The sequence below is a fragment of the Anguilla rostrata genome, chromosome 8, assembly GCF_018555375.3.
Source record: "Anguilla rostrata isolate EN2019 chromosome 8, ASM1855537v3, whole genome shotgun sequence".
NCBI classification, from domain to species: Eukaryota; Metazoa; Chordata; class Actinopteri; order Anguilliformes; family Anguillidae; genus Anguilla; species Anguilla rostrata.
Window position 1 is genome coordinate 19298918 of NC_057940.1, and position 23156 is coordinate 19322073.

Sequence of the window (23156 nt, forward strand, 5' to 3'; positions counted from 1 at the left end):
ATCAGCTAAGAACAGGGAAGTGAGGCTAGAGTGGGCACATGGTCACAAAAACTGGGCTATTAAAGAATGGAATAATGTTGCCTGTTCTGACAAATTTCTGCAGAGAAGCACAGATAGTAGGGTCAGAATTTGGCATTAACAGCATGAATCCATCCATGCCTTGTGCCAATGGTGCAGGCTGCTGCTGGTGGTGTAATAGTGTGAGGAATGTTTTCATGGCACATATTATTGTCCCTTAACGCAAAATCTGAATCATTGAATGCCACAGCATACCTGAGCATTGTTACTGACCATGTGCATCCCTTTATGGCCAGTCTACCCTTTTTCACATGAATAGGCTACATCTAGCAGGATATTGCATCATCTCACAAAGCATGACAATGACATCAGTGTACAGTTTAAAAACCAGCAGGAACTGCGTGATGCATTTGAATCAGCATATTCATTTATTTATTTATTGTTTTTGAGAAATAATATCAGCGATATCCACAATTTACTATGAAAATCTTGAACAAGCCTGGAAAAATATTTTTAGATCAACTGAACGGCAGCCTTCAGGCTTAGTGGTTTGAATACCAGGCTTGTGACGGCATGTCGTGGGTTTAAATCCCACAGAGGAATACTGGAAGATGGCATCTGCCAAGCAAATAAATAGTCAGATTTAGGTTAGCTGCTTGCATTTTTAGCTTGGTTCTCTGCAATGGGAAAGCAGATCCCTTATCACAGCATTCTTGGACTTGATCAGCTGCATGCTCTCAGAGGGATTTGATGTCATTCAGAGGCCAGGCTAATGAATCCTGAAGAATCACATGCTAGCGCTCGAACATCCTGCCTTGTGCTCTGCTGGTGTGCCATCGATTCAAACACAGCCCCACAAGGGGCATGGCAACCTCACAGCTTACAGCTCACGCACCACTTACAGATACAAGAGGGGCCGCCGTTCACCTCAAATAACATCTGCCGACAGCCGCAAAAAAACAGCACATCTTTATGCGCAATAGACAACTGGTGTCGAATGTGTCCCAATTATGCCCATCCTTTCAGAAACCTAACAGTTTCTTGACTTAGCCTACATACTGAACTTATGCCTATGTATATACACACACACACACACACACACATATATGTATATATATACACACATACATACGTACAGCCCCTTTCATAAGTAGACATGTATGATAATATTGTTTATTTTTTCAAATACTACTCATTATTAAACCAATGCTAACAAAACAGAAATGTATTTATTTAGATTAACAGAGTTAGTTCTGTTTGTCTGTGCATTCCAGTTCTAATAAATATGGGCGCTCATCAAAGTGAAGAGACAGCAACATCCTCGTAGTAGCCCAGCCATTGAAACACTAATGAGCCATGCACCACTGTAAACAATAAATGTTTGTGTGTGCTTAATTGTACTGGGATGGTAGTTCAATACTGCAAGTGGAATTGAAATTATTCACAATTTTGCTCATTGGTCTGATCAGATAACGCTGGTCTGTCTACAATTCCCTCAATACTTGCTGCCGCAATGATAAGAGCCAACACCGTAGTGTTGCCAGTTCAGTGGCCTGACCTCATTCCAGATGCTTCCAAAAAACTCTTCCCAGACTATTAGGCGTGCTCATGTGCTCAAGTGGTGTACAAAAACATTTTGTTACATAGCTGAGGCACGTGCTCCACGCCCATCCCTCCCCACATACTCCAGGCAGCTAACAGGTTGCGCTGGGACTAGACAGGCGTGTTGCACTCATCCAGAAGGAGGAAGAGACGGGACCCAGGAGGTCACCGTGTAAGGAAACAACGTCTATCTTAGCCATCAGAGGAGATATAACTTAGGTCTAATCTATGGGCCCAATGCCTAAAGATGTAACCTGGTCCTACTCAAAAGGCTTTGAACTGCATAAATACTGCATTTTCCATGGTCTATTCTTCACGTGCGTTACAGAAGCAAATCAAAAATTACAAATTATTTTGCGAAACTGGGGTGGGAAATAAAAAGGGCCACCAGCATGTCAGAGAACACATTTTTTTTAATCTCTTCTGATCTGTCTGCTTAATGATATCTTGCAATTAACTTGCAAATGGTATTTTACCAGTGACTCACAAAAGCAGCTCTTTGCCTGTATATGTGGAATGTGGTTATACTTCGATCTACAGAATGTCACAAGTTTTAATTATAGTGATTCTGTGCCACTTCCTTTGTAACAAAGGTGTTGGTTTGCTTGTGATCTTCCGTCTGCAGTGGGTTCCTCTTCCTCCACCCCATCGGCTTTACCACATAACCCGTTTGGTCACTGAACCTGCACACTTCAGGAATGCATTTCTAATAGCTGAACATTAACCAATCTTGCTCTGGAGAGCTATCACAAAGGTTTTGGAGGTGAACAGATAAACATTGCTTGCATTTTATGCATTTTATGTGCACTGACACACCTAAAGCCAATTAATTAAACTGGAGCCATTATACTGAAGTGCCATGCCCAAACAGAGTTGGCTTTTCGGCAATCAGTTTTTTTTTAATTTCACTTCAAATTTCAAATCTGCAGAGTGTTTTAAAAGCACATATTTACCATGAGGCCTCATCAGCCGCAAATCAACATAATTCAACTTATGAACTTGCCCACATTCACAGCTTGGCAGGCACTTAGCAACATGTTTGAAATTTGACGTCAGCGGGGTTTCAACTATTGTTCTCTGCACATGAAGCTTGCTAGACAACAATACACACCAGATGCCTGTGGGAAAGCGCCGACTGATTGCCCCATTTCCCTATCACTCTTTTTCCTACACCAGAACATGTAGAAAGTGCTGTTCAACCAAAGCCACGTTGAGGTTGTGCTAAAAATTCTATTTACAGTCCATTCAAATGAAGTGTATACAGTAAGCTTTCAAATGAAAGCTGCTTCCATGACCACAGCTATGCTGACCTTAATTTAATAACTTTCGTATTTTTCACCTCCCACAGAGAAGTCTTATTGCATAGTCATTTGTGTTGGGCTTTTTCTTAAGCCCTGCACACCCACATTATTATAACTGTTGTGTAATATTGGACATTAAACTCAATTTTAAAAAATGTGCAGTTCTCACAAAGAAAGAAATCAGTTATCATTCAAAAACCAATCTCAGCTTGGCTAGCTGTAAAAAATAAAGAGAGTATCAGGTCTCGGCAGCCCAACCCTAGACCTGGAGAGACACTGTTTCTGCCCCCCCCCCCCCCCCGGCCCATTCGCTTAGTCATGTAACTGGGCCAATTACGTGGATTTACAGGCCCAAGTGACCATGTGTTCAAGCCTTTCTGTAACTGATGAGCTTATAAATGCTGTCCTTCAGGAACTGGGTAACCAGAGACTGTAATCAGACCCAGGTGAGCTTAGCCAACCTTCCCCATTAATATTTGGTATTAGGAGGGACAGCAGGACTGCAGCTATCACCACCGCCAGAACATAAGAGTACAACCGTGGACAAAAAAGAAAATGAAAATGTACAGAAATGATCTTTCCATTGAAAAATACTTAATGTTCAAAATGACATGTTATCCCATATAATACAGTGACAGACTGAGGTACTCCATACAGAAGCCTCTAGACTTTCACATTGAACATATGGAAGCTACCTAACAGGCAACACTCGCAAAAGCGTGTCAGCTGAGTATTCCAGAGCATTAAGCTTGTCTTTAAACAAAAGGTTACGTTGCCTGGTCAGTCATTCACCCACCTCCAATCGCCCACCCTTCTCTTTCAGCTGTAGTCATGAACAAATTACCTGTATCACGCAAAGAACACAATACTCTGGGTCAAAAGTCCTCTATTCTGCCAAACGTATCTCTGACAGAAGCTGAATGCAAAGGTTTTGTTCAAAGTTTGCTCTGGAGCTCTGCTCTGGAACTTTTCTTTGGGGCAGATGTGAATAACTGGAAAGTTAAAGGGGATTTAACACCACACGGTCAGTCACCACGTCAAAAGCATGTTACAGACTACAGACATTGGCTTTTTTGACCAGACTAGATGATACTGAATTGATTGTGCATTGATTAATCTGATTTGAGGCATAACCAGGGCCGGTTTTAGCCTGCTATATTAGGGTGGGCTGGTAGAAATAATACGTGGCCAACTTGGGCACAGTGGTGTCACTAGGGTTGGTGTCACCCAGTGCGGTCGAGTGGGGGGCGGGGCGGGGGGGGGGGGTGCTGTTGGATGCTGTTGACGGGGGGTGGGGATGGGGGTCTGCTGGCAGGTGTGGGTGCGAGGAATTGCATGTTATGCATTCAAATGACAAAGCGCTCCTCGTCACATTAATACCGCTACTTAAATCAAGCGGCAGTACACTGCATCAGATAAACTAGCTGTTTCAACCCGTAGGCTGCCCACCCAATCAGAAGTTAGAAATGGTACTGGTATTTTCTGTTCTATTTTTCCATTGGCTTAACAAAAAAAATGAATTAATTTTTTTTTATTTTTTACTTTTGATTGGGTGAGCAAGACGCACGTTTGGGTGGGCCGTGGGCATAACTAGGATTCTGACAGACATTTTTTCCAAACTCTTCATTCATTCATTAAGAGGTTTACAAGTGACAACCTCCTTCAGGGTTACCCACTCACATTGACCTGCATTACAGCATGTACATTCTAGTATACTTCAGAAGAATACCATTTTCTATGAAATCATGACTTGAAATAGCCTAAATTGCTCCTTGGGTCTAGAGTGGGTTTTATATGTGTTTATATAATGTTCTGCAAAATCGGTTCTTGGAATCACTTGGAATACTTAAACTACAAAACTCCACCTTGCAAACCAAGAGGTGAATTCACAATTCACTTCAGTGCCAAAGATACATGCACCAGTAGATGGCCTATGACTGGTGGACTGATGTTTGTTCTGGAAAATCACCCAGGCTGTGGCAAATGCGGCTTATGAAGCCTCACTAAGAGCTCTGAATCTATATTACTGTGGCAGGGAAAGGTCATAGAGTACTTCTGAATTGCTGGAATAAGAACCCATTTGAGAAAAGGCTGGTCTCCATATTCTGGTGAATTGCTAATCAGTTCTCTACATGCAAATACAGCAGAGTAAGTCAATGGTACTCTTCGCCTTATAGGTTTCTTGTTAATGTCCACAATACTGTATACATTTGCAGTTTGGAAGTAGGCTCTTTTGCCCATGCAAAACCTGTAACAATTCCTTGCAAGCATGAATTTCTCCACATGCACTGACCTCTTTTCTCTAATATAAACTGTAGGCCAGGGACAGAATAATTGAGAAATTAATTAGAAGTTCACACATTTAATGAGTGACATACATTAAATCGACTTTCTTCCTACCTTGTTTGACTTTATTCAGAACATTAGTCTACTTACTTTATTATCCTTGTTAAACTTGTACACAACCAATAGTCTAACAAAGTGGTCACCGGTTTCTTACCCTGGTATACAGTATAGGCTAGACTAAAAAAAACTAACTATACTTCCCACTTTCAGTACTAACCTTAAAATAATATCAATGAAAAATAAAAAATGCAGAGTGAAAGTGGTTAAATGAAAGCTCTTAAAGTGTAAAACCCATCATATTACAGAACAGAAAAATGTAGCCTAATTCAAAAGCGTGACACAAACTCGTACTTTGTTACACAAAATTCAATGAAGTCCGGGTGATGGCAGTGGTACAGGCAGGAAGGGAATTACTAGTTGGCATCAAGCAAGCAGAAATAACCTATGTTATGTTTTCTTGCATATAACATATTTTACATAACATAATTTTCTTAACTCAGATATCCTTCATATAAACACGCTGACGACATTATTTCTAGTGCCCAGTGGAACACGTTCGCTGCCAAATGTGTTGCAGAATGGTTACTGTGTAGTAGGCCTACATTCATGCAGGGAGCAGCATTGTCTGTAATTCGAAGGGACACGAGCACTCACTCAATCTGTGAGTCTGGCAGTTCGCATAGCCTACACCACAACCATAATTGTTCCGAGAACAACCCACGACCGACCTCTGGTGTGGTCATGACGACTTGTTTGTAATGAGGTAGGGAAATCACTCTATGCTTTTCACTAAGCCAACTATCGTCATATGAAATCGAAATTTAAATGACATTACAATCAAAACTTAAGTTTGAAAATTAAGGCATTGTCCCAAAACAGTTTGTAAACTCGCTATGTACCCAATTTTGAGTATGAAAAGTCCACGGGGAAGGAACCCCGTGTTTACCTTACGGCACAATGCATCACAAACAAAATCGGTAGTCATATCTAAAGTACATTGAAAAATACTTCGTTCTGATGTTTGCGTTCAATTAAATATTTTGCGTAAGAGAACACGCATTCTTGGAATACAGTTTAAGCTCAAATATTGTGCTCATGGGGGTTACAGATGAAACGTTGCAGGAGCATGCAACCGTACTGTTTATGAATGGAGTCGCGCTCTCGCTAGTTAAAAACTAGCAAACTCGCTTCTTAATGGGTTAACTGGAGTAGGTTCACTGGAGACAACCGCACATTGGTGGCCAGCATGCTACGATACGCATTGGAGAGGATAAGTAATTGAGAAACAGTAATACTTAATATTAGCCTGCTCGTATAGGCCTATTATGTTAGCACAGAACTGACGAAAGTTACCTGGACCTTTGCAGTTCCAAGGCAGCGTTGCCGATCTGCCCACTTTCCAGGCAGCAGTAGTTCTGAGATGCTTGCCTGGTGAAGGTGACGGGTAAAATTCCCTGAGTGTACGTCTGCAGCCTTCCCCTTGTCGCTACTGGCACTGCGGAGAACGGAGAACTAAAAACAGCCTGGCCAGCCGCGTGTACCCCACAGGCGAATGCATCGCCTTCCGGATTCGCACAAATAGGGGCTGCGAGCGGACTTATCCCGAAGCTCCCACGAGCGTTCAACATGAGAGCCTGGTTTGCAGCAGCGAATGCCTGGGCCGCCGTCGCTGCAGCACTAGCCGGGTACATTGCCCGCTCTGCAGAAACCAGGCTCTGTCTAGTCCTTGCCTCAACAGAACCGTCTTCGTCGCCCTGATTGTCGCCGTCATCTTGCACTGGTCGTCCGTCCAAAGAAATATTGCTGAGGAAAGAAAGGGCCGCCTGTCTTCTCCGTGGATCTATGCGTTTTCGTGCATGTTCGATGCTGGAATGCTTTATTGGTAGACTGGCTGCGGTAGTATTGCTGCTGGTAGCAGCCGCCATGGTCCGTGATATTGAAAGTGATACACAGGGGCGAGTGCCGTTTGTTTTTCAATGGGACTGAAGCGTATTTATATGTGCACTACCAGATTGCAAACACTATGGAGCGCTCTTCGAAGAGTGTGCGTCCGTGGGGAGATCACGTGTGTGCAGTACTGAAACGTTGTAATAAAAACACATATTTTTCTAACCAATGGGAGACTTTAAAACATGGGGGACGTTCTGTACTTGTGGCCTACCGCCCATCTACGCCACATGGCAATCGCTGTACACAAGCTTCATGAAGTGGGTGGGACGTAAGCGATAGCAGCGTTTAAGTCGCATAATACATAAACAAATCAATATAACCCAAGAAAACTATTATAGCTTGACAGTAACGGAAAATGGTGCCCGGCAGCGCCGGTCAGCATTGCGTCTTCGTAGCTTATTTGTTTCGGTAATTCTAATTGCACGTGTGAGTATGAAGATTAACCTAACAAAAACAAACAACCAAAAAAAAAAAAAAAGTACGGCATGCGATATAAGCCTACACAAAATGTAATTGTATTGCTAACTTAATTTTGGTGGTGTAACCCAACGATCGCGCAACACTGGTTAAAATCTGTTTATTTTCGTTTAAACGTTAACTCGTAAATCATAAAGGTTTTCAGCAGGAGGATGGTGAATAAAGCGTGCTCTGCATTAATTAAATACAATACCAGAGGTAGGTCAGTTGATGGGGGAACTCACTGTATGAACACTTGTTATTTGTGCGTCCTTGCTTAGCTTGCTGACTATGCAGCCTAATACATTTTAATGTATTCATTGCTGATTATATGATAAGTGAAACTGTGCTGCCATTTTTACTGTTACTGCAACTGTTTCCCTGCCGTGAGCACGCAAGACGGATAGTATATATTTTTCTAGTTTAGTTTTTTTTTTTTTTTTTGGGGGGGCGAGGGGGGGGGGATAATCGATCGTTTGTTATAAGTCTGTGTCAAGACATGCAAACTGTAATATGTGTATAGTTTTCACTTGGAGCCTGTGCACTCAAATCTGGCAAGAGGTTAAAATGATTGATGCCAACAATGGCCGTTCCTCAGCCTATATCTTTTTTCTTTCTTTCTGCAACCTCTCTCAATGTACAAAGCATATTTTTTCACCAATGAATGCATAGCGTTTGACATAACAAATTCACAATTACACAAAAGTTAGGTAGGTAGGTAGCCTACATAAAACCCACGTAGATGATGCAGCCGTTTTTTATTATTTATTTATTTATTTATTATTATTATTATTATTATTGTTATTGTTTAGCTATTATCATTAAATATTTTGCATAGTTCAATATCATAGATTATTTGCTTATAATCCTGGCCTGGTCCGGTAATATTATAGATGGGCATATAATTACCAGTGTAGCAATTATACTGAGCAGTGAATGCATGCAAATAAACATAATGAGGTGAATCATATATGAGGTGAATCATATTTTAATGAGTTGTGTGATGGAAGTCCTGTCAGTATCAAGCCATGTTACTGTATGTTTATTGAGTTATTAATACCTTGGGATTTACCAATAAAATAGAAAACATTTGGGCCATAATATTGTAGTGTTGCCCACTTTCCCAGAATCCTAGGCAGCACAGCCAGATTCAGTTATTGCAGAATAAATGTTGTCACAGCTGTTACAAATGTTCAGGTGTTATAGTAGTAAAGTATGCTTAGCAGTAGCTTCTGTTTAGATGATTATTGAGCTTAGGATGAATTCACACCATGTGAGAGATTGCTGTGTGTGGGAAGGACACACTTGCACTGTGTTGAAGAAATGTTCCTCTCTCACTGTTAAAAGAGTACACAGGGTTTTAAAGACACATTACCTAAGGGAGCAAAGAAAAGTGCAGTACGTTCCAACTGTTACAATATGATATGATTTCCCCATCGCTAGTTTTCAGTCTTATTTGGAATGCCAGTTGTAATTTAGGGGTGTATCCCAATGTTGCAATTCTTCATCAGTTCAGTAGGGCCAAATTGCACAGTCCCTTCCTCCTCTAAACATCTAAACACTTAAAATCAAAGCTACAATTATTAGTGATAAGACAGGAAGGCTTCCTCTATACTGGATGTGCAGGCTACTATGTGCTGTCAGTTCACTGATGCTTACAGTATGAATCAATCAAATGACTTCTCAACACAACAACACTGACAGTAAAATCAGCACTGATAACATATACCAAGTTCACTCACTTGGTGGTCAATGAAGCCTTTCTTTCCCACCACTAATTTTTTGTTGTTGTCATTTTCGCCCCAATTTTAGTCGTTATACCAATTCCCTGTGTGAATCACGGTCCTAGTCGATGCGCTATCCTCTGTTGGTCTGGGGAGGGTGTAGACTACCACATGCCTCCTCCGATACACGTGGAGTCACCAGCCACTTCTTTTCACCTGACAGTGAGGAGTTTCACTGGGAGAGTGTAACACGTGCAGAGGTTCACGCTATCTCCCCAGGTCCCCTCCCTGCTGAACAGGCGCCCCGACCAACCAGTAGGAGTCGCTAATGCAACAATCAAGACTCATCCCCTCACCGGCTTCCCACCCGCAAACACTGCCAATTGTGTTCGTAGGAACGTCTGACCAAGCTGGAAGTATCACTGCCGGGGATTAAACCCGGGTCTCTGCGTTGGTAGGTGAGTGCTTATACCTCTACACTTCCCATCACTAAAATTGACCTGAGTTGTGTACTTAAAAATGTGGATTTCACAAAAGGGTGTCATAGATATTTGTTGGACATGCAACTTTTTTAAAATAAAGGGAGCAGTAGAGAAGCACAAGTGCTATGGCTACAGCCATATGTATGGTAGTGTAAAGTGCACATTATTTGAACTTTGAACCCGCTGAAAAAAATACCCAGCCAACAGAGGGTGGATAGTCTACATCTATAAATAGCTGAAAAGCCAATGGTTATTCGTAAATTAATGTCTTACTTTGGGTTGATTATAGGATTTAGTACTTATCTGCCAAAACCTCAGATACAGCTGTGGCATGTAGCATGGAGTATTGGCAGTGGCCAGAAAAGATGACCCATTTTTGTGGGTGTCTTGTTTTCCCCTTGTGACAACAGTCTGAGACTTTTTGACCTTTTTAATTCTGAGAGACCACAAGTATGCTAGGATAGAAAGAAACCGCCCTCTGTGTTAAATATCTTTTAAAGCTTCTTTTAGCAGTATCTAAACACGCTATGCTCTAGTTACTCCTGCATTGTTTATGCTATTTGGCAATGAGAAAGCCTTAGCTCCAGAGGGGGAAGTGTAGCAGGACCACACCTACTGGACCTCAAACAAAGACACAACAGCCACACACAATACAGACACATGTTCAGTGGCAATCAGGCTGACAACTATTATGATATATTTTATACATAAAAACAAGCCTGACGGAACCATGTGTGTCATCTGCTGTATCACCGACACCTGGGAACATCAAGTGTTTGTCAAAATGTGCAGATGGTACTGCTTCTTAAAGGCCTATCTCTTTTAGAATGAACAGATATGGAATATACAGAAAATATATGTAAACATATGAAAAAATCAATTTCTGCTTTCAGATAAAACAATACACTGCTACAAAATAATTTATCATCATATTTTCAAAAAAGTCCACATATTTACAATATATTGCAGAATATTACATTTCTGTCATGGATAGGATAGGTTAATTGTTTCGACATTAAATCAGCTGTATCATACATTCATAGATGTCAGATCCATCTGAAGAAAGAAATAAAACTGCATATTTTAAAATACTATCTCCAGTTGTTCATAACCTGAACCTACTGCAGAGATACATAGTAGCAGGGCAGACAATACAGTGAGCATTGTCTCAATAATTAGAAACCCAGGATGCAGTAGATTCCATTTTAAATTTGGCTGGCCACCATAAAGTACAGAGCCTGCAATATTAAAGGATAAATAATAGAATGAAAACATTTATATGGTAAATGGACTGCTTTTATATTGTGCTTTTTCTAGCAGCCATACAAGGCACCAGCCACCTTGTTGAAAGCAATTGCGAGCTAGGAGTCTTGCTCAAGGACACTTTGACCCTTTATGCCCAGAGGGCCAGGGATCAAATCGGCATCTCTCTGATTTACAGACGACCACTCTATCTCTTAACCTAATGTTGCCCCACTGTGTATCCCTTTTTAAAATTATGGGCGGCAGTGTTGGATAATGGATAAGGAACTAAATGTTGCAGGTTCGATTCTCAGGTAGGACGTTGTCATTGTACCCTTGAGGAAGGTACTTAACCTGCATTGCTTCAGTATATATCCAGCTGTACAAATGGATACAGTGTAAATGCTATATAAAAAGTTGCCCTGGATAAGAGCATCTGCTAAATACTCACAATGTAATGCAAATTATGCTTAAAAAACAGCCATTTTCATTTGTTCTGGATGTTTGTCTGATAGGTCATCTTGTCTCCAAGCATATCAACATTTTTTCCCCCATTGGTGAGTCTTTCTCTACAGTTTAATGTATCTCAGCTGTTAGCTATAGATACACATTGAAAGAGGAAAAACAGCACTGTAGTTAAGCATCCAATGCAATGCAGAAATACTTATAGTTTAAAGACATAATGCACAGTGAACCACTTCCCTTGCAAATTAAAGCATAAGTCATAAAATTGAGAGAGGGAGTGCTCTGCATTCATGCCTTGTCACTGGAGATAATTACACATGTCAATACTCAAGCAAAAATACAACTTATAAACAATCAAAGAGGAAAAATGTTCAGAAAGTTTGCAAAACAGGCTTTTAGTCTTTATGCAAATGATCTGCACTTAAGCACACATTTTTATCATTCCTCTTTCATTAAAAATGCCTAAACTTAGAAAGAATCTTGCTTTTCGTTTTCATAGCATTCTATTGTAATGAGGCACAGGAATGGTTTGTTGACAATATTCATATGAAACATGGACTGCTCCCAGCAGTTTATTTACTCTGTGAATTCTCTGCCCATTTTGCAGATTGTACTACATAGCACTGGGTCTGATGGGCACTTAATCAGCCAGCTCCAAACTCCCAAAGTCCTGTGGGTTCATGACAGTTATGAATTGTGAAGCAGTCTCATGCAGTAGTACTATTTATAGCCTGTGGGCCATAAAGTCAATCTGGGATATCTCTGAAGTGTCTGAGCGCATGCAAACAGCCAAGTCACACGTGGTTTGGTAAAACAAACAAACAAACAAACAAGTAAATAAATAAAAACCCCAGATCCATCTTCAGATACTGCATATCTTGAGATACTGCTCACGTATTGCTCAAAAGATTGAAATTGATTATAGAGGTAATTTTACAATGTTAGGAGGAAGACATCTGGTCTTTCTTGATAGCAATTTGTTTCTTCAAACAGAATGTGCCTTTGTCTTTAAACCCTTTGCTTTTACACAGAATTATCCTATCATTGCATTTATATTGCACCTTTCATGGATCTCAAAGCAATTTGAATTGGAGAAAGAGGAAAGCTTTGTGCGCTGGAGGAGGAGGGGTAAGTAATTCAGCTGTGGGTATGATTGAGTGTGTTCATACAACAGAGAACATGTGACCTTTTGCAATAACAAAATGTGTTAACAGACCCCCTGCTTTTTCCAGCAGCATCTAGAAAGTAAGGCAAGGAGCTTGTTTGCTGGACAGGAACCTAAATCTGGGTCTCCTGCTCTACAAGGCAAGCAACTTCACCACATTGCCAAACCAACACACCAAAGGCTGGGCCATGTAGAAAGAGAAAACAATAGGCACAAGGAAATCTAGTTAAAGATGGTGATGATATTTTGACGTGTTTTATTTCCAGAATCCTAATTCATCAATAATGCAAGCACAATTTCCATTCTAAAATGTGCTTTGTATAACCCAGATACATTTATGTGATTCAAAGATTTTTATGGACCAGAGCGGTCAAGCTTTTGGGTTCTTATTGCTTATGGTTGGATTATTAGGGGGCAAACATAATCACTATATTGTACTCATTGAGGTTATTAGGTAGCAAAGCCCTGAAGGCTGCTGTTACTAAATATACTACTCCTGGACAAATGTTGCCATGTAATTAATCTGTAAGTACTTAAGTTTTGGGTTTGAGTTCCCTCAAAAGCTCACAAAAAACACATATTTCTAAAGCTCTTATAAATATTTTCAAAGGTGGCATAAAATAATTAAGCCTTATGTTTAAGAACAGGAACATTTTTTAGCACCTTTGCATTGTTGGGCCTCAAAGTGATTTTCCTGTTAATGCTTAGAGGTTTATTCAATGCTGATTACCTGTGGTTTGCTGTTGTAAACCATATTGCTCAATCGTGAACAAAGTTCAGCATCTGACTTTCAATCCCAGGGTTCAGGGTTTAAGTCCAGCTAGCCTTGTTGCATGTTTTTAAACTGTAGAATGAAAACATTAAACTCTTAATGGAAAAACTTGTTAATCAGGTGTAAACATCTTTGTAAATGCATTATTTTTGTTTACTGATGTTTTCGGAATGGCCTCCTTTATCACTGATTGCAACTTTATTTTAAGATCAAGGAGGGTGAACAACTCTGGAGCGATCTTTAATGTGAATATCTAGAAAACTAATTACATTTCCGTGAAACTATCTGTATGGACAGAAACTGGTAAGTGGAAACATGCCTTAATTTCATTTTTGGGTGAACTGCCCCTTTAAAAGAGGACATCATCCATGAAATGAGACAGTCAAGACTTTTTTCAACCAAATGTTATTTTGCCTGCGATAGATTGGTGGCCTGTCCACGGTGTATTCCTGCCTCTTGCCCAATGCACGCTGGGATAGGCTCCAGCACCCCTGCCACCCTGCCCATGATAAGCGGATATAGATAATGGATGGATGGATGTTTCTTTGCAAAGTTTTAAATATTATCTTTCATTACTTATACATGGTACAATTAATTTATCAAACAAATATCACTAGTATATATAACCTATTTCTTGAAATTAAGATGAAAATCTTAAACTGTCAACTGAATGTAGCTCCAAGTTCTTCAATAAATAAATATTCACCAGTAGAAGGACACTTCTGTTCAAATGTTAATGTATTTTATGCACCTTTATTGAATGTATGGAAACATTCACTTCTGCATTAAAGAACATAATTGGCAAATGTTGTATGAATGTTCCTCTGAGGTTTTTATTATTACAAACATGAAACATTTTTCAAATGGACCCAGAAATAGATACGATGTGAATACAACTTAACAACATAATTTGGTATTTGCTGCCCTCTACTGTCTGGCTTGAGCTTCTGGGTACCTGATATTGCAGGCTTCCTCCAGTTCAGGACAATTATCATTTTATAGACAAGATCTCCGGATTCTCCTTCTCGCTCTTGCTAATAGGCTGCTAAATGGGGAAATCTATATATATATACTCTGTTTTAATTTCAATACCATACTCAGACTAATAACTAATAAACCAAATGCAGGGCAGATACATACAGAAATATTGCTTTAAATGTGCTAACCTCTCACCAAAAAGTAAAAACTTGCAAGCCATTAAAACTTTGAAGAAATGCTTTGATATGAAAGCTAATGGGACATATTAAAAAATATAAATTCAATTACTCAAATGTACAGGTGTTTCCTGCAATAATTATGCCTCGTTTTAGGATGCATTCACCTACAGAAAATAAAGTACAGACCTACATCTACTCATAATACTAGTATCTGACACTGTCCATAATCTTGTCTTTCTTCACAATTTCTTAGTAAAAGTCAAAATAACATCTTGAGAAACACAGAGGTCTTGGAGCCTTCATAATTGTGTTATTCACTTGCAAGCAATAACAAAACTATGAATTTCACTGAATCCAGTAGGTTTACACAAAAACTTACTTGAAACTGCAAAAACATGTTTTTTATCCAAGCTGATGAAAATATTGTCAGTAAACTTCAAGCAACACAACACACTGGAACTTTCATGATTGATCCTCACCTATGTGACTTCCCTGGTGTTTCTTAAAGCTTGCTAAATACTTAAAACCTTTACCACATTTAGTACAAGGTCGTGGATTCTCTTTTGAATGTACCGTTTCATGTTTAAAGCACCCCAAATGTGTGATAATCCTGGGACATTTAGATTAGTGTAAGATTTCTCCTTTGCATTAATTTGCTGGTATTTTTAAAGCATGTTATATGGCTGAATCTCTTTCCACACTCTTTTCACTTTGGTGCTTTATTACATCCCATTGAATTTTGAAAGTCTTTGGGCACTGAGGGCATGGATACCGTCTTTCCCCACTATGGATTTTCTGATGAGTCTTTAAATTGCCTAATATCCTAAAACTCCTCTTACATACAGTGCATGTGTATGGCTTCTCACCTGTGTGAACGCCCTCATGTTTTCCCATATTACTAGCAGATTTAAAACACTTCCCACATTCTGTGCAAGAGTATAGTTTCTCTCCAGTATGAATTCGCTGATGAATTTTAAAGGCCGTCAAGTACTTAGAAATCTTTCCACAGTCAGCGTAGGAATGTCTTTTTCTGCACTGTGAATACTCATGTGCTGTTTTAAAGACCCAACATGAGCAAAATTCTTCCCACACTCAATGTGCACTATGTAACTGCTCAACCATGTGCATTCTTAGATGTAGTTTTAAGCGTCCCAAATGTAAAAATGTCTGCTGACACACTGCAACTGTGCAGTTTCTTTGTCGAGTGGAAGTTATGATGTGATGTTAGCCGACTTAAGGATCTGAAACTTTTATTACACTCTGTGCAAGTGACTGGTTTCTGCCCTGTGTGATTTTCCTGGTGTCTTGTAAGGCTTGTCAAGTGACTAAAGCTTATTCCACAATCAGCACAGGAGAACGACTTCTCACCTGTATGAAGTCAGATGTTGTTTCAGGACATTTGAATGTCTGAAACTCTTTGGAAATCCAGTACATTTGTATGGTTTCTTTCCTGTGTGAATTTCCTGATGCTGCTTAAACATATGCTTGTTTTTGAAAGTGCTTTGTCCACATATTTCAGATGTTCACTTTTAGGCTACTCTTTGCTCACTCAGAGTCGAGACATAAAATGAAATTTACTGACTTGTGGCAATTTGCAACAATAATATTTTTTACAATGTACTAAATACAATGATGATATTGTTGATTTGCATTATGAAGCAATATCATATTCACAGAGGAGCATTTTAACTGACCCTGTCATCCACTGAAATCGCCTCTTCATCAGAGCTGTGTGAAAATCACTGGCAGCCACTGAGCTGAAAATTGATGGGGCTGAAAACTTACCCTCAAGCTGATTATTAGTCTCAACCTGTTTTGAGTAATTTTCCTTCATTAACAGTAAAACAATTCATTCACAATATACCATCAGATATAGCCAGTTCTCCCCAATTAGGCTGTTTGGCAAGTAATGTAGTAGGTAACGGAGTTGTGTCTTTTTTTGTTAATTGTACTTATAAAACAGACTTTCCTAAATTAAATTTATTGTTTAATCTCCCTAATATTATGTGAAGAAAGAAGCTGTGTGTTTACTTGCCAATTCATTATTCAGATCATTGGCACACTTGTTAATCAAGGGAAATGAATGAACGCTGGTTGAGAGCAATGGTAAGTTCAAAGAAGAGTTTTGTACCCCAGCTTTTTACAGCTCACAATTTGCCATTCATAAAAATAGTATTTGAAGTATTGAAATTACATTAAAGTACAGTGAATAAATAATTGCTTTGCTAGGAGAAGGTTACCTGGGGAGAGGATCAGATGAGGGGTTGGAAAACTCCAGCATCTCAAAGGACATGCATATGATAGCGGTAGTCACCTGCAGTGAGGGTTGATGGTGGTGGGGGAGGGGGAGGGGTGGGGAGAAAGTGGATAAGAGTTTACAAGGGTTAGAGGATGAGTTCTCAGTTTTAGTATGATAAACATCAGCCTTCGCAGCAGTGACAGACAATGAAAATGCTGAGAGGAGGGAAAGATAGCTGGACAGGTCAGAAGAGTCTCTGGACTGGCACCATGTCTTCTGCTGCAGAAGTAAGACCATGTTGGCGCAGGGAGTGTCAGATCACCATGACCTATTCAAGTTGAGTTTCGTTTATTAGTTCATAACAACTTATAAACTGTGCAACGTGAACATTTCATACAAGAGGAAGACATCAATGTTTAAAATTGAGAGGATGACCAAGTCTCTGAGGCCATTGACATCCTTTCACAACATGAGTAACATTGTTCAGAGGAGCATTTACTTATTCAAATAGCAAAGTTAATCTGAAACCAGGGGAGTAAATAAATTGAATGAGGGGTTCAGAGACCAGTTGTTGCTATGGAGATGATATTCCAGCAACACCACAATATTTGAACTGCATTTCATTTCAAAACTACCTGATTACGAATCAAGGATCTTGTGTAAAACAAGACCAGGTCAAAACCTAGTATATGGCTAACACACTTCATCCGGCCGACCAATGGTGCAACTTCATCACTCAGTCACAGACATTCACGTTTATAGGGCTGGCCCTGCTGTTGCGGTCCAGCCAAAAAAGAGAAAACCGTGATTTTCTGTGTGTAGAGCTTTGTAGAGAGACACCATCACAAAAGCAATTTATGGGAAAATAGCAACATTGGACCAGGCCTGTATCCCCTACAAGGTAAGCAAGTCAGGTAAAAATAAAAAATAACTCCCCAGTGAGAATAAATACAAAAAGGATGCAATAATATACAGCTAAAACAGTGGTGAAATTAACTCCTTAGGAGGAACCCAGCTATAGAGAGGGAGTCCATCCTGCGCTGGCCCGATGTCAGTAAAGTTAAAATTAGGCTAAATGGTAATGGGTTGGAGGGGAGTTGGTTTAGCATGTAGTATGCAGTTTTGTATTTAGTTTTAGTATGATAAACGTCAGCCTTCGCAGCAGTGATGGAGAGTGAAAATGCAGAGAGGGAAAGATAGCCAGACAGGTCGGAAGAGTCTCTGGACTGGTATCATTTTCTCTGCTGCATGTAGTGAGGTCATGTTGGTGCACTTTTGGAATGTACAGGAAGAACATTTCATTCATGCGGAAAATATCAATGTTTAAATTTGAGGAAAGGATGACTGAGAGTCACTGTATTGCTGATATTGTTTACACTGTAAAGTTTCCTATTTTTTATTATACACCACAGAAAAATGACAAGCAGTCTGAAGACTGAAACACCAAGCCTGTGAATGTGCTTTGCTGTTTTGTGACCAAAGCAGTGAACCACACGAGTCTGTTTCGTCTCATTTGCACGTGATCCTTTGTCTATTATCAGGCAGGTGTTGTGAGGTCAAATACAGCTCATACAGCATATAATAGCTTGAATATGGTCACCATAGCAACAACTGGTCTTTGCACCCCACATTCACCGTATTTACTTTCCTGGTCTCAGATTAACTTTGCTATTTGATTAAGTAACTGCTCCTATGAGCAAACAATGTTACATATCCCTTTCCATTATCAATGATAAGGTACTTCCAAAATCCTTTCAAAAACTATTAATTTATTGCTTCATTTTTGCCTACCTTGAAGTGAAAGTCCTCCATCTCCTGCATGACAGGAAGGCAATCATTCTCTCCAGGGGCAAAACCACAGATCCAATCCATATAAAGACTGGAGTAAAATAAAATTGTGTCATCATGAGGGCCGGTAGAAATGCCTCATCATTTGACTTGTGTAGTATGTGACTAGTGATTTCACCCTTGTCCTCAAAGTGTCAATGTAGTCACTCTACTCTTGTAAATTGGTAAATAGCACAGGTGTGTGACGAAAAATACCATCATGGATTCATGCTAAAAAGCTAACCAGTGTGAAAAGAAAATTTGTTGTTTGGTGTATTTAGACTATACTACCTTATCATAGCGGGATATTACTTGAAAAAATATAATGTAATCGCAGCACTCTGTCTTTGAATTTAGTGTCAGAACATTCACTTTAAAAGCTTTGACGCACATTCGCAATGATTACACATTATAAATGTGAGCTATAGATGAGCTTCATTGATCAGAATTGCTGGCTGTAAGGAAAGCTAGCTTAAACATTGATTCCCCAGGACCCATTCTGAAGACCCCTGAGCTAAACCAAAACCCTTTTAAAGTCAGAACTTTGGAAATGGGGATATTCTGCATTTCGGCAATAATGCCACCTTGTGAATTTAAGTATTGTTATCATACCATTCTTACAGGCATTAGGGTGATCTCACCGAGTAATCTCACCTTCAGCAGAGATTGGGCAACATTTAGAATTCTAGCCACCTCTCCCATGATCCAAAGCAGGGTCTACCAGTTGGTTGCCGCTTTCCCCGATGACATCCTGATCCCAGTGTCCTGATAACAAGGTCCACCAATGCCTTCCCCCAACCATGACCAGGCAAATAGCAAAGACACAGCTGTAAGAAGACTTTCCATACAACAGTTTCAGTTAACAATTCTCCATGCTGTTACATCAGCTTATACCAATTTTATGATGCAATTAAAGGGACAGGGCAACAAAGTGATATGTGGACACGCCAACAACATCAAGGAAAATGATTAGCGGCAGGGTTAAACAACTGAATGTACTGCAATGGGATTATCATTCAGTAGGTCACAAGGAGAGAATATAAGCGACACCGTACCACTGGGAGAAGCACAGGCTATAAAAGAAGACAGGAATTTCTGTGGGTCCCATTCACCACCCCAATGCAGTTTACCATCTTTACTGCAGGAATACTATTCTATCAATAGAAATTCTATCAATGATGACTTTGTAAATGTTCATGCATCTAACTGGCATAATAAAAGAAATAACAAGATGAGTTTCCTTGAGCACATAAACTCCAACAGCATTGAAGCCACCGCCATCCACAATAAACTGTGCTGAGCAGGATGGATGGAAAAAATTAATAATATCCAAATTGATCTTTTACTGGCATGTGCAACACAGGATGTGCTCAAGGGGAGGCAACGGAATCCTGTGATCATGTGATAAAATCAATGCATACCATACAAAGTGCCGTCTAGACCCCAATGCTCCAAGCAACTGGAATCTCCACCAAACATTCATCAACTGGAGTGAGGTCAAGGCTGGAAAAAAAAACCTAGTGAAGGCAACACCAAACTGAGGTGAAAAACATCCCTGGTCGCACCGCCAAAAAGTACACTAGCCAGCTGCTCCTAAACCCACTGTCAACTACCCAAGTCACTGACCAAATCACCCTGGTCACCAACTGCCAGCATTTAAAAGTGCGTCAAAGCCTAGGAATTCCAACTACTGCAACCATTTCCTGCATAGAGGCTCCAACAAGGTCAATTATGAGCTGGGCCTTTTAAAAAATAAAAGTCCAACTCATACTCCATTATATGAGAACCCTGTGCTGTGAAGAAGCCATCTTCACAGAAACAACTGTTAGTTTTCCAAAAAGAACATCCTAATTGTAATATCCTGTGTCTAAAAGCGTAATCCCTTTATATTGCAAAGCTATTTTCGACCTGAAATAATATTAAAACTGCACAGACTTGTCAGGAAATTGTTTTCAACAGCAGAAAAGGGACAGGTAACTGTGTTTGCATGTCTGACGCCCAAAGGTTTGATATCCAGGTGTGGCACTGCAGTTGTATTCGAGTAAAGTAAATATCTAACTGTATAAATTGACTACATGTAAAGAATGTAAACCGTGTAAGTTGTTCTGGATAAGAGCATTTGTTAAATGCCTGACAGACTGCATTTGTAAGAGTAAGACTGTTTGTCTTAAAGATGCCAAGAACATTAAAGTCCAATTCAAATCTCTTTCAGAGGTAAATCTCACAGGAAATTTCAGTTTTTTTGTCCAGTGCAAGCAATAAATATTTTCACCACCAGAGAGCGCCCTAGTACACATTTTAAGGTGATGTTCTGCATTGACCAAATCAGGTGTGTTACTGCATTGAAGGGGGTGGGCTAAGCTCAATAAATGCCTCCAAACCTACCCTATGGCTTTCTACAAAAACTACGACGACTTCATGGTGTAAGATAAATTTGAAGCATCTTAAATTTTACCAGTTGGGGATAGAAAATAAAAATATGATTTGCAGGATGTTTTTTATTTTATTTTATTTAATTTAATTTATAATATACATAAAAAGGTCCTTGGAATGACTCACCAGCCAAGCAGTTTTAATTCATTTCCATATAACATATATTTGAGACTGTCTAAACAATATCTGAGACAGTAAATTAGGAGAGGTCACTGCCAATAGTACAGAAAACTATGTAAGTCTTCATTTCAGTAACCACAGAATTCAGGATAATGAGCTCGGATAAAAAAAGTTATATTTAAATGTATTCTCAGATGATGAAATGAATGAATGCATTTTATGTGGTTTTTCTGACTCTCATTATGTAGTGAGTTTGGTAGCAAGGTGCAGGGCAAGCTTTCAGAAAGTCTATGTTAAAACTATAGCAACTTATCTATGTATGTTTAATGGATGATTTCATTCTTTGACTGAAAGAGGTTGGCTGGCTGGCTACTTTATATAAAGCTGGTGGCTACTTTAATCTGGGCTAAAACTGTTGGAGATTTGACATTTCACCGCAAATTGAATGTACTTTTGGGTAAAAATGTATTTTAGGCCTAAACATGTGTACAGCACCATAACCTGTATGTGAACATAAGTTTTCAACTGAAAATGTTGAAAATGTTTTTACTGGGGCCTATTCTTATGTGAAGTGAGAAGCAGATAAAGAGGAGCTACTGGCGCATGCACTTGAATACCTGTGTAAAGGGCAAATCTACTCCGATACGAGGCTTACCTGTCAGGGATGACTAGAATGAAACCTGAATCATAACATGCAGAATGGTTCTTCCGGGGGAGTGAAGGGTTGTGTTTCAAGGGATCTACTGAAAACTCTCGGCTTGAGATAACCCCTTACATTTCAAAACATGAGGGTCAATGCCATTATTATAACACCGCTGTTCAGCTAGACCTTCCCTGCTACTGTGAAATTTTGCAACTTTGCAATGTCTCCAGGTCTCTAGTAGAAGGTGAAGTGTTGCCACCACCAGCTGATTTGTAGTCTTGTCTTCTGTTTATATGTGTTATAATGTCACTCATTACAAGAGTTCATTTATGTTGTGTTCTCCTGACTCACCGACTAGTTTGAGATTTATGGTTTAGGCCTGCCTGCTATACTATGCTTATTTTTATTTTTATTTTTTTCACATCCTGACCTGAACAAAATAAGGAGCCAAAACATTGACAACATCAGGGTTCTCAAGAAAAAGCTTGACATAAATTAAAAGCAAAATGGCAAAAAAGGAAAAGCTTACTGAGTCACATTCTTTTCCACCATCAACCCGGCGGATCACAGCACGCATCACGGGCAAGTCTGCCGATGTCAGACCACGCAACAATGAGGCGCTGGAACGGCAGGTGTTTTCCCAAGTTAATCTGCGCCGGCCATCGGCTGCGAGAGGCTCACAGTTCAGCCTCTAATTTCTTCAGCGTGAAATGCCCTGCTTCCTGTGTTTGTGTGAAACTTCCTACTACTCGAGAGTCTTGGCACCTCATTGTGGGCTGCTGTGCACATGACTCTACCTCTTCAGCAAAGTCCTGAGAAGCAGCAGGTTTTTTTTCCTTACAGCAAGCAGCAACTGTCTGAGATTTCTTACTGGTGAACGATGGCATAACTGTGTGGCTTTTCAGGTCAGGGGGAATCAGTCATCATAGTTACTATAGCCGTGATACCTATTAATAACGATTGACCTTCAGTCAAGTGTCTGGCCTTTTAAGAGAGCTGCATTTTCTAAAATGTGCATACTATGTTAAATAGTAGTACAAGGTTTTTATTTACTGAATATCTAAATTTGTAGTGCAAGGTAAATATGTAAATTATCCAAAATAATCATCTCATTGATGATTATAGTGGACATACTGAGCACAGTGTTTTGTTTGGGCTGCTAACCTGAATGAGATGTGTAGGTTTGTTGATTCAATTCCTGGGTATTGCATAAT

At 39.8% G+C, this 23156-nt stretch overlaps 1 protein-coding gene and 2 long non-coding RNA genes across 7 annotated transcripts in view; 1 reads left to right on the plus strand and 2 right to left on the minus strand.

Moving 5' to 3' along the window:
- The window catches only part of cables1 (Cdk5 and Abl enzyme substrate 1), a 48158-nt gene extending 40833 nt beyond the window's left edge, over positions 1-7325 (minus strand). For 2 of the 3 annotated variants that reach the window (XR_010331815.1, XM_064346909.1), the window contains exon 1: positions 6621-7325. Coding sequence is in view for 2 of the 3 variants with exons in the window: in XM_064346909.1 (XP_064202979.1) it covers positions 6621-7192 (572 nt within the window). In the remaining variant the exon portion in view is untranslated. The remainder of the gene's footprint in view (positions 1-6620) is intronic. The other variant, XM_064346910.1, reaches the window with a different exon arrangement.
- A 72-nt stretch (positions 7326-7397) lies between these two features.
- On the plus strand, positions 7398-14329 carry LOC135261054 (uncharacterized). 3 transcript variants are annotated; one of them, XR_010331817.1, is made up of 5 exons: positions 7398-7892; positions 9677-9855; positions 11637-11678; positions 12618-12714; positions 12819-14329. It is a non-coding gene; the product is annotated as an uncharacterized LOC135261054 (long non-coding RNA). The 3 variants fall into 3 exon arrangements; XR_010331818.1 differs by having other exon boundaries at positions 12822-14329; XR_010331816.1 differs by having other exon boundaries at positions 12618-14329.
- A 457-nt stretch (positions 14330-14786) lies between these two features.
- On the minus strand, positions 14787-22168 carry LOC135261055 (uncharacterized). The gene is made up of 3 exons (XR_010331819.1): positions 19401-22168; positions 18711-18798; positions 14787-16994 (listed from the first exon to the last, which is right to left on the minus strand). It is a non-coding gene; the product is annotated as an uncharacterized LOC135261055 (long non-coding RNA).
- Between the last annotated feature and the right edge of the window lie 988 nt (positions 22169-23156).